Source organism: Pterocles gutturalis, unplaced genomic scaffold (genome assembly GCF_000699245.1).
Source record: "Pterocles gutturalis isolate BGI_N339 unplaced genomic scaffold, ASM69924v1 scaffold1769, whole genome shotgun sequence".
Lineage (NCBI taxonomy): Eukaryota > Metazoa > Chordata > Aves > Pterocliformes > Pteroclidae > Pterocles > Pterocles gutturalis.
Window position 1 is genome coordinate 6,221 of NW_010127858.1, and position 12,232 is coordinate 18,452.

The 12,232-nt window shown below is 37.6% G+C and overlaps 1 protein-coding gene across 1 annotated transcript; it reads left to right on the forward strand.

The window, feature by feature from the left end:
- Positions 1-346: 346 nt before the first annotated feature.
- Positions 347-8,298, forward strand: TMEM38B (transmembrane protein 38B). Its single transcript, XM_010079397.1, has 5 exons — positions 347-501; positions 3,549-3,733; positions 4,800-4,887; positions 6,253-6,370; positions 8,081-8,298. The coding sequence occupies exons 1-5, from the start codon at positions 395-397 to the stop codon at positions 8,288-8,290; spliced, it is 708 nt and encodes a 235-aa protein (XP_010077699.1). The 5' UTR covers positions 347-394; the 3' UTR covers positions 8,291-8,298.
- The last annotated feature ends 3,934 nt before the right edge of the window (positions 8,299-12,232 follow it).

The following is a 12,232-nucleotide window of genomic DNA, read 5'->3' on the forward strand; positions in this document are numbered from 1 at the left end:
TATCTATGCCAGATTATTAACAATGAGACCTCTCAGCAATGCTGTGGAAGCTTCTTTTTCTTCTTGGTAGCCAGATAGTTATAATAAAACAACCCACAAAAGATGTTCAGAGAACAAAATGTCAGTCTTTCACTTTTATTTAGATAGCATACACCTAAGTTGGTGTACTCTGAAGTCTGTATTTGTGAAGACTTTTCCTGTGAAAGCCTACAGATTTCTGCAGGATTTTTTGTTACCTAAAGGAACAATGTTGGATTTAATTATTTGAAAGACACCGACTTTTAAAACATGATGTGATTCTCAAATGTTTATTTCTATTTATGCATCTTTTCCCTTTGTTTCAGGAGCTGTGGAAGTGTCAGTCCGAAGTCCAATTGCCTGTTGGTTTAGTGCTATGCTTCATTGCTTTGGTGGTTCAGTTTTGTCTTCGTTGATGCTTGCAGAACCTCCAGTAGCATTTCTGGCAAAGGGCACAAATATTCTGCTGGCATCTTCAGTCTGGTAAGCAGCCACAATTGAGTTAGATAAGTAATATTCGTTCTAAGAAAGCTATACTTTGTAAACTAAGATTATACCATCAAGTTCCCACATAAAACAGAAGCTTAACTTAAAAGTGTTATGGACTTGGATGCTGACCTTTCATCCAGAAAGTCACTGCAGCAACATAGCTGCTATGATCCTGTTTCATAGGTCTAGAATGCTTGTAGGAGAGCAACTATTAAAGGCTGTTGTATAACAAAACGGTCAGTCACTAGACTAGACTTGCCTGAGATTTTCACTTTATTACAAAATAAAGTTTTCTGCTGTTCGACTAGGAATACTGTAGACTTTGGTTACTGTTTTTCTGGATATAGGTAAGACATAAATGCAGTCTGGTTTCTCGGCAGTAGCTCTTGAAGGCTGGAACCTGGCTGATGTCAGAATTTTAAACTTTTCTGTAATTGTAGATCTAAGACACAGATCTTCTTTCCTCTCTTCTAGTTTCTGCTTCCTGACATATTTTTTTTTTCTATATTTTGCCCTTTGCTGAATGGATGGGCATTGTAGTGGAAGACAGTAGAGAGCTTGATGGGAAGTCAGGTATGTGAATGAGGCAGCAATTTGGCCTGTTTTGGAATTCAGAAACAGCACTAGAGTTATTTTCATATAAGTGTGGCCTTCCAGTGGAGTTCATTTGTTCCAGAAAGTGATCTTTGAAAAGACCCTCAAACTTAGCAAAATTTCTGAGTAGCGGTGGGTTTTTGAATATAAAAATCTCAATTCCTATCTTAGAAGATTGTTTTCTGCTTGAAATAATTTAGTATCTATTCCTTGTGGCTCCTTAGGTTTTATAAGTGCAAATTCATTAAAATGAAAGTAAGTGTTTCGCTCTGTCCATGTATATCTATATGTTAGTCTTCTGGTCTTTATGTTGCAATGGAAGATGACAGGTAAATTGATTAAATTAATAATGTGTAATCAATAGTGCAGTGTCAACAAAGCTTATAGAATCTGGTTATGTTTCATATTTGTCTGATGTGGGCAACATGACTGCTCGTTTTAACGAATGACACAAGTTAGGAATACATGTAAACAACGTGATTTCTGTTGAACTTTGCTGTGCACAAATAAAATGAGGTTTTAATGAGGAGCTATGAATGTTATGAAACCTTTTAAGCTTCTAGTTTTATGAAGTTCTCTCTTCATGAGTATAATGACTGATTCTCAGTCCCAAATCACGTGAAACGAAATTCCCCAAGCCATACATAAAACTGGGAAATAAAAGAAGTTGGGCTACGCCCCAGAAATGCTCCTAAATAGTCTGTAGGACAGCGACATCTACTGTTGGCGAGTGTTCCCAGCAGAAATTACAGGAAAAAATGTCGTCGGGGGACTGCAATGCTAGGTTCAATCCAGTTACCAGTGCTTTGGGGTCCTAAACCCACATTCTGCAATTCTAAATTAATTCTGGTTAGTGTTGTTAGATGAGTACATGGCTTAAATGGCTATTTGCAGTAGCCGTTAAAATATGTGCTCTCTGTACGTCTTTGACTTCATATCAACTGAAACTTGGTTGTGTACAAAAACAATTGACTTTGCAATAGAAGAAAAAGGAAGAATATAAGTCGTTCAAAAGTAGAGCTAAAACTGGACAGCAGAGCAGTAGATAACTGTTGATGTGAATTCCAATAACTTTATTTTATTTGAGGAATAGGTGATTGCATGCTCCACTCTGGGAGGTCTTGAAGAGAAGAAGCTTTAGAAGTTTGCAGGGGCAAGGTACTATATCCATTGCAAAAAAAAGGAAATATAAACTAAGACAGGACTTCAGCTAAATTTTGCCTTTCTGAGGAGGAAGCTTCCTAGCATTCTGTAAAGGATCAGCAATTTTTTCCAAAAAAAAAAACCCCAAAAACCCAACTCCAAAACCTGACTGCTGTCCTGATTTCTAATCTCTAAACATGAAGCATGAATCTTCCTAGTTGTGGTGTTGACTAGCGGTTCTAATGAAGTAAACTAGATATGAGAGGTGCATCTCTGCATTGCAGCCCTAGTAAACAGGAGAAGGATACAGCCTTAGATATTCTTGGTAGACAGGACTGAGCTCAGAAGCCTAAACCCATAGGCAAGTATTTTTTTTCTATTTTTTTTTAATTTTTTTTTTAGAAAATGAAAAAATACCTTTCCCATCTTTTAAAGGCTTTCTCTGCTTTTACTTAATCGTTACTTTCTTATTCCTGTGATGAAACTAGATACTTGATCTTTTTTTTGAGACCTTGAATGCCTCTGTAAGAACTGAATTTTGTTTATGATTGAAGGGATACAATAAAACATAACATAACCTAATCTTTTAAAATTTAGTGTCAGTTTAAAATTTCATTGTTAGCTATATTTTACTTTACTTTGTTTTAAAAGCAAGTTGATAAAAGGTATTATTAAGTTTTGAATACTGTGCTTTCAGTGCTTTGAAATAAGAAATGTGCTTGTAATTGGCAAGCTGGAAAAGCTAGAATTGGTGGTTACTACCATATGAAATATATTTGAAAATAGCTCTGCATTTCATCTAGCTAGTGGAAGCATTCTTGCTGAAGTTATGTAATTCCATGTACCTATCAGTATGAAAGCATCGTGTCAGCATGTAATTTACCACCCTGTTGTAATCCTATTAAAAAACCACCAAAGCAAAAAAAACCCAAACAAACAAAAAATAACCCGCAAAACCGGTCAGTCAGACACTAATTTAATAATTTGAATTATAAAAACATGATATATAAGCTATAGAAGAGTTGGCAAAATTTAGAGCTGTTTCTCATGTACTTTAATGCATACTTCTCTGGGACAGTGAAAGAACAATTTCAAATAATGTTTGCTTTTGGTACAAGAGCTTGGGCATGCTCAAAAACATTTAAAATTTGTTCCAGTATGTCTACCACACAAGACAGTGAGTTACCAGTAGTATATCATTTATTGCTAGTCATATTCCAAAAATATCTTTAAAGGTTATTAGAAAGGGCATTTCTCACCAACAATTTTTTCATGCTGCTAATGGGTTTTCTCATGATTTTCAGGTATTTTGTGTTTTACTGCCCACAAGACTTATTCTACCGGTGCTTTGCCTTTCTGCCTCTTCGGCTTCTAGTTGCAGGAATGAAAGAAGTGACTAGGACCTGGAAGATAACAGCTGGCATTGCACATGCAGACAGTCACTTCAAAGATGCCTGGCTTGTTATGGTGGCTGTGGGCTGGGCCAGAGGTAACATGCGTAACATCTTGTTCTGATGGATTGTGATGTTTTGGAGTGGTATTTAAATGGCTAGCCCTTCAGCTTAACTGTAGAATCATTTCTTGCTGTGCTGGATATGATTGTCCTAATACAGTCTGTTATCCCCTCAAGGGAAAAGCCTGTGCAGCGGTTTTTCTGCCTGGATTAAGGATGACATTACTGACTTTGAGGGAAGTTCATCTTATCCCTTCCCAGAAGGTCTTGGGAGGACTTGTAGGATGGGCAGCTGGTGGCAATAAAGAAATAGATCTCCCGTGTTGCTTCAGTGCTATTACTATACTTAACAACAGGATATTTCCTCAGAGCTGTTTTTCCTCCATGTGGCTGAAGAAGAGAACTTGTTTTCTTAGCTTTTGGTGTTGTAATCTTTAGCTGATTTTAAACACAGGAGTGAACCTTCTTGCCTGCCTGAAGTTTGGAGTGCAACTCTGGAAGCTACCTTCCTAGCAGTTGTGTTTGTAGTCAAACAGTAGAACCACTTCAGGAAGTAGTAGTGCGGCTCTTGTTTCTATTTGCTTGATTCTGTTCTGCTTTGGGAAACAACACATCTTAATGTTATGATCTAATGCATTCTTTTCCCAGGTTATAGTACGTATCAGATCAGCCTCATTGGCCAGAGTGTCTAAGGCCTCCTTATGTCTTGTATTCTTTTAATGTAGAAATACGTATCTACTTTTCTCAGAGAGGATCCCTGTAATTCATAGAGACACTCTCTGTAATTAAATGATGACACGAAGAATGGAATGATACAAGCCTCTCTGGAGATTTACTTTCCAAGTTCAGGCATTTGTTTTTCATGATGAGTGCATCAGTTCAGATGCTGTCACATAAAGGTAAACCTCAGGTTTTTCCTAAGTAGCTAAACCTCTGAGGTTTCGTTTCGGTTGCTCAAGTCATGCATGCATAGAAGATTGGATTAGTTTCTTTAGGTGCCACATTTGGCACCTGGTGTAATGTGTTTTACTGGGAGCAATAGTATGTTGTGCAGTAGTGGTAGCAGTCAGTGAAAGTTTATCATAAACCTCTGCAATTTCAGGAGCTGGTGGTGGCCTAATTTCCAACTTTGAGCAGCTGGTGAGAGGAGTGTGGAAACCTGAAACCAATGAACTACTGAAAATGTCCTAGTAAGTTTTTTAAAAAGACTGCAACATGTTAACTCATTTTGCTAACTCCTTGTGTTGACACTCACTTTCAGTGGTTCAGGTTAAAAAAAAGCATAGGATATGTTTGTACTCAATATTTTGTTCTGTATCTTGTGAAAGATTTGTTGATGATCTTTGGTAATTTTGTCAGATGTCTTAGTCATTTTAGGTTCACTGCACAAGAACACCAAATGGGAAGATGAGTCAACAAAAATTATTTGGCAGGAAGCGGTATTGAGTCAGTAGGAAGGTGCTGGAAAGCAGTATTGGCTCAATTTGCCTTACAGTGACATGGTCGTCTGTACAAAATGAGAGGACAGTTGTACCAGAAGTATACAAGTGCAGTCTGCATTTTTGATGCATGTTCTGAGCATCACTAAGATGGCTTCCTTTGAGTGTTGTCACTCTTACTTTCTCTGACAGTTCTGTTTTCCTCCATAGATGTCAATAATTTGAGAAGGTGCAAAGTTAAATGGATAAAACATTCTGCAAATGGATGAGATGTCTGTACACACAGGGTTGTTTTTCGGAGTTGCTAAGCAGGAATTTGGTGCAGTGAATCTGTGAGTTACTGAAAAGACAGTGAAGAATATGTCCACACTAGATGCTCTGTGATAACAGGAATGTCACCTGTACATGTCACATCTAGATGCAGATTAAGAAATGCACAGATTTTTTCTGCCAGTATATTAGTGCTCTCCAGATTACTTCAGATAACTGACCAAAGTTCTCTTGTGTTCTGACTGTGTACCTAGCAAGTGATTTACCAACATAATGAAGCTAGCTAGAAGATGTAAATCTTTGCATGTCTTAAGTGTACACACCTATGTTGTCAAAAACTGGTTAACATAGACCTGCCTCAAGTCAAGTATAAGCTGAGTACAACCCTAGAACCGCTGGCATGTCATAGTGCACCAAGACTTGGACTGTGCTTTCTCCAACACCTTAAGCAAATCCTTGGAGTAACTAACAGCTGCAGTATTGGAGAAGAACCTATTTTTATGTCTAGTACAACTACTGCAAGCTTTGTGATTTAACTCTTCAGTAAAATATATTGGGAGAGGAAGCTGATGTAGCATCTGAATTGAGATATTGATTTGAGGAGGATTAGCCAAATATGAGTTTGCTGGGTGGGTAAAGTAGTGCTTCTCCATATTATGGATAGAAAGCATATTAATAGTATATAAAGTGGAAGTCTTGGTTTAATTATAGCCCCGTTTTGGACTTTGTCTCATTAGTTCTATTCAGAAGTAATTATTTTGCCCATGAAGAACATTTATTGCTTTCCAGGCAATGGCAGCTTTCACTGTAGAGAAGAGAAATTAACATTGTTTGTTTGATTTTCAGCCCTGTGAAGGTAACTTTGATAGGAGCAGTTCTTTTCACCCTGCAACATAGCCAGTACTTGCCAATAGCAAGACACAACCTTGTGTTTTTATACACCATCTTTCTTGTTGTCTCCAAGGTAAGAATGTTAAGGTGTTGCAAATAACTGAATAACAGAAAATATTAATTATTTCAGAACAAAAAATACACCCTCAAACATTCTACAACAAGTTAGAATGCGTGCTTCTGGATGGCAGCTTCTGGATGGCAGCTCCTACTGGAATCTTAAACCTGTGTTTAGTCTTCTATACATGAGCAAAACAGAAGACCTATGTTGTTACCGATACTGTTCAACGTATGGAAGACAAAAAAAAAAAAAAATCAGCAATATTGGCATCCAGCAGTTGATATGCCAGGGTTATATGTCCGTAATCTCAAACAAAGCTTATGCTTGTAGAAAGGAATTCTCCTGTTCTCTGCCTTTTGCTGCTTAATGCCTTCCTTCTACCTGTGCAGTCATCTGTGAGTTTGTAAAACAAGCCAACTAGGTTCTCATCTATCTTAAAGTGTTCACAACCTAAGTGTTTAGGTGGGAAGAGAAAGTGTATCACAACCACTTTGGAGTAAATGTAACTATAATAAAATAGATACTACTTCTCCATTGAATCATTTAATCCCTCCAGTTTCGTTCATTTCCAGGATGGTGCTGGTCTTCAGGATTATTAACTAATAAGAAAGTGTAGTCTCTGTGTTAGCAGAAGTCTAGTGATTTTGTGAGCTTCAAAGCTGTGGTTGAACAGACTAGAGACCGTCTTAAAGTGGTGGATGCCTGTCTCCTTTCTGTGAAGTAGCTGACAATTTTAATTCTAAAGAAGTTGCTTTAGGAAGCCAAGATTTCAAGCTGATGCTCGTGATTCTCCACTTAAACCAATAAGGGCATTGTTGAACTGGGGATGCTGGGAATGGAGAAGGAAAGGAATGTTAGTCTGGAAGTGAGAAATTACAGCTGTCTTCAGAAACTGGCTGCCAGGCTGCACTGAAATGAATAAGTTGTTAAACTGAAGGTCATACTGGCAACCAGGAACTTGAGTATCTCACAGAATCACAGAATCACAGAATGTTAGAGATTGGAAGGGACCTCGAAAGATCATCTAGTCCAATCCCCCTGCCGGAGCAGGACACCTAGATCAGATCACACACATCTCCTTAACTAATAAAACAACAGTTGTGGATCTGACATAGTCCTGTAAATAGTGTCTTGTTTTAGAAACTTTTCATGTTGCTGAAAACTGTAGAAACTGTTGTAATATAAACTTGTCCGCTACCTGGATCTACGAAACAGGTTTTTATGTTCTGATTCCAAGTTACTTATTCTAAGGAATTTCCACCTAAATCTCTCAACTTTATGGAATGACTATGGCTGTCTGGAATTCTAACTAAAGTCTAGCTGTGCATATATATTTAGGTGCTTACACATTGCATTCGTTCCATTTAAATGGAAGTAGCCACTCTTTTTACAGTTTTTCACTTTGAACAAAGTACATACAGCTAGGTGAAGAGCAACATTTGTGTTGACATTAAATGTGGTTTACTCTTAAGATTATTTTATTCAACTTACTTAGAAAGTTTTTTGTGCACATTGTATGTAGCTGTGTGAAGAGGAGGTCAGAAGGAAAAGCTTTCTATGATAAATTCAAGATAAAATGGACGTATTTCTGCTCTTGGTGGCACAGCCTCATGCTTCTGTAGACAGTTAGAAATGCCATAAAGCCATTCAGCTTTGAACTTGTTTTCAATTGCTATGAGATCATTAAAACTTTTATTGTAACTTGATCCTTGTTCTTTGTAGGTCACAATGATGTTGACAAGACCTGCAACTTCTCCGTTTGCTCCCTTTGAGGCTGCAATAGGCCATATGTTCTTTGGCTTGCAAAAGACACCATGCAAAGTGAAGGGTGAAGGTGCTGCATCTTCCAATGGCTCTTCAGTCTGTGACCAGTCCTCTTCTGAACAGCACCATGATGGTGTTAAGAAAAGACAAGCAAAGAAAACAGAATAAGTGGCTTAAAATCCTTGATGGATGTAACCTTTGAAGATGTTTATATTCTGGCTGAGGAATTTGTTTAAAGAAATGCATGTGAGGAGAGAACAGGGACGTATACTACTGTGGTGTTGTTTGCCTTCGGAATGTGTTTTCTAAGCTACTGTTCAGATGTCTAAATGCACATGTCGGATTTCTAAGTTAAAATTTACAAATTTTTATAGTGGTTATACATTTACTAGATTTTGTATTTATGATAACTTTAAATATTTACATGCTAAAAAGGTAGTTTCAAAATGTGACAATCAGCTTTGTTACTTTTTCTATCACTTTTTTCACCTCTTTGCCCCCATGTTTCATTTGGATAGCATGGATTTGCACTGCCAAATGTTCACAGTAGCATGTCCCAAATAAGAAGGTCATGATCTAAGTAAGACTTAATCACATTGCCCTGTAAAACCATGAACATGTACCAAACTAATACCTTTAACCAGAAAAATAACTGTGGCATTCACATGGCATTGGTCTAGATTTTCTTCATTTGCTTAAGTAAAGATTTTTGATATTTTTCTATTTTTTGAAATAAGAGCGAATTATCTGGCACTTTAAAAAATCGTTACAGTTAGCAAGTAGAAACATTTCAGTATTTTCGTTGTTGGCTTACTTTGACACTTTATTTGCAAGCATTTGATAGATAGCTGGTTTTGATGTTACATAGGTGATTTATGAGTGGTTTGTAGTTATCTTTCAGTTTGACTGGGACTAGACACCTCTGCCTGCACTTTTATCCAAGCATACAATTTTTTTCTTTTCAAAGGCAAACTTACTTTTAAAAAAGAATATGGGACAGTACATTTACCTTGGTTCTCATGAGTTCAGCTATATTATGCCTGCTGTTAATACCAGCACTAGTTTGTAGCAATTACCTCTGGTGCTATTGAGGAAGAACTGTTAATATCAGAAGCATTGGAGCTATTTATTAGTGTTTGCTGAAATCTGCTACTTCCTGCTTATTGCGTCTTTTTCACAGATGATGTGGAGCAGTTGTAAGTGGCGTACAATTCAGAACTGAAAACTTTGACATTTTAGAGATGTTACATTTCACAAAAATAGAATCTTTTCAGAGGAACCTTTCATTGTTGTGCCAATTTTTAGAATAAATTAAACTATTTTTACGGAATTAGATTGTCTTCAGAGAGCACTGCTTGGAAGAGTATTCTTCAGTAAGAGGACGTAGGTTAATCTTTGTGCAGGGATGCCAAAGAGAATGTGGAGTGAGATCTGATTTGAAAAGACAAAGTTATAGTTCCAGGTACATATCTATATTTAGAAAAACTGTCACCAGTGCTGTGCTCAGAGAAAAGAAAAAGAAAAAAGTACCCAAGAAATGTCTTGTGCCTGTCTAGTCACATTTCCATGGTAGTGACCAAACCATTGGAACTCCTCAGTTTGGAATCCAACTTTATAGCAAATGTGCTTCTCAACAGAAAAGAATAAAAAAAACCTCACAACCAACCAAAAACAAAACAAAAAAACCCCCACCCCACCCAAAACCCCAAATCTTTGGACAAAAGAGCAATCATAACCCAGACATTTTACACTGAAACTCTGTGTACAGTTATAAATGCAGGGTGTCTGAGTTTTTTGTAGCTTGGTATCATGCATGTATGGATAAACTTGAAGCTGCCAACAAACTAGTTAATGATCAACTAGTTATTCAGCAACACCAGCAAAAGTTGTATGTCCACAGTTTTTAAAACTTCTGCATGTTTTTTTTTGAAAAGGTGTAATTGTGTATACTAGGTCACAAGAACCTGACATAATTGGATTGTGGTATGGAACTATGTTGCAAAACTGAAATACAGGCTGATAACTGGCTACTCTTAGCCCAAATAAATGTGAAAATATGCTCAGGCTAATTCTTTAACAAGTTTGCAATTGGAAGGAAAATACATGGTTTTATATTAATTTTGGACTTGAAGATAGTATTAAAAAGTTTTTTCTTGACTGAACACCTTAAGAGAAATGCAAAATATACTAGAAGTGTATATTGTTGTGAGACAGAACATAAGTTATTCTGAAAGAAGTCCTGTTGTAAGCACCATAAAAACAAACCTTCATTTTTTAAAGATCTGACAGAATTCTGAAGGATGGGTGCTCAAAAGTACTCCATACTGAATAGTTACATGCAAGTGTTCTGAGAACTATTTTCATAATAGAGAAAAGATAACTGGTTGCACAGAGTTTAACCTGTATTCTATAGGAGACTTTAATACAGTCTGTCCAGGATGCCTTAAATAAACAACTACTTCCTAGCTTTCATGCTGATAGTTCTGTATCTCTGCTAAACTTTGCTGTGTGAGATTGTTAAGAGTTCCTTATAACTGTTCTGCTCTGGTAAAGCATGTCAGATTCAGCAGAACTGCATATATGAACTAGTTGGCTGTGTCTAATTTTGTCATTAGCCTGATAAAATTAGAAGTAGTTCTCTTGTGCTAATATAAACTACGATTTGAAGGCGTTGTTTTATGAGGTCAGTTCTTGGGCTGGAAGGGCCTGTTCCTGATTGATCCAATTACTGCTCTGGGTCTTAATTTCTATTAAGTATGCTCAATTTCCGTAAAAATAAACATCTTAGGATGTGATTCATGAACAGAACCAAAGTTGCTTTAGATGATAAATGTTTTGCTTTCCTCATCTGTATTTTCTCCATTTAATTTTATTGGAAAGAAGTGGAGATAGGAGGATATCTTACAGACAGTGCCTTCATTTCCAATTTCTTCAGTGTATTCGGCAAGACACAGTTGCTCAAAAATTCCAAACATCTGTCTTCTGTAAGGATCTGAATTTGCTCACCATAAGGACCATGCTGAAATCTAACACCTTCCGTCAATCTAGATAGTGAATGCAAGCCTTACTCATAATTAATACTGTTAATTTATAAGGTGAATCTTAATTTTTAAGGTCTAAGTGAAGCCTTACAAAGAGTAGTGACAGAGGAGCAGCATTTGACACTAAGATGAGAATCAAAAACGTGTTCTAAATAGTAGTTTGCATTTGTTCTGATAAAACTGCCCCGTTAAGCACTCAGATGCCTTTTGTGAAATGTGTGAAAATGTCCAGCAAGGAGCAGATAGCAATATGAACACTAACAGAGAAATACATCAATATTCTCAAGGAAAGTGCATTAATATTCTCAGGCAAGAACAGCCTATTGTGCGCTGAACTGCAAGTGGGTTTTATCTTCAGTCTATAAGTAGAATATAATGATCAAAATACCATACCAACTAAAAACTGCTGTAGCCAAGTTTGATAAACTAGTGCATGCATATGTCTAACAACTTCTGTGGAGGAGGAACAGAATAGGTTGTCCAGATAGAGATGCATGACAAGTGGTGTCCTCAGGGGTCCATATCGCGTATTCGGACCAGTGCTGTTTAATATCTTCATCAACAACAAAGACAATGGCATTGAGTGCACACTCAAGAAAATTGGTAGATGACATCAAGCCAAGTGGTGCGGTTGATATCCCTAAGGGGCTGGATGCCGTCCAGAGGGACCTGGACAACCTCGACAGGTAGGCCCTCATGAGGTTTAATAAGGCCAAGTGCAAGGTTCTGCACATTGGTCAGGGCAATCCCAAGCACAAGTACAGGCTGGGTGGAGAATGGATGGAGAGCAGTCCTGAGGAGAAGGACTTGGGGGTGCTAGTTGATGAGAAGCTGGGCATGAGCCAGCAGTGTGCACTTGCAGCCCAGAAAGCCAACCATGTCCTGGGCTGCATCAAAAGAATCATGACCAGTAGGTCAAAGGAGGTGATTCTCCCCCTCTACTCTGCTCTCATGAGACCTCACCTGGAGTACTGCATCCAGCTCTGGAGTCCTCATACAGGAATGCCATGGACCTGTTGGAGCGGGTCCAGAGGAGGGAGACAAAAATCGTCAGATGGATAGAACACCT

Coding starts and splice junctions, on each gene's coding strand:
- TMEM38B (XM_010079397.1), top strand. CDS start 395: ATGCTTCATTGCTTTGGTGGTTCAGTTTTGTCTTCGTTGATGCTTGCA. Junction 502..3,548: donor CTGCTGGCATCTTCAGTCTG/GTAAGCAGCCAC, acceptor CATGATTTTCAG/GTATTTTGTGTTTTACTGCC. Junction 6,371..8,080: donor TCTTTCTTGTTGTCTCCAAG/GTAAGAATGTTA, acceptor TGTTCTTTGTAG/GTCACAATGATGTTGACAAG.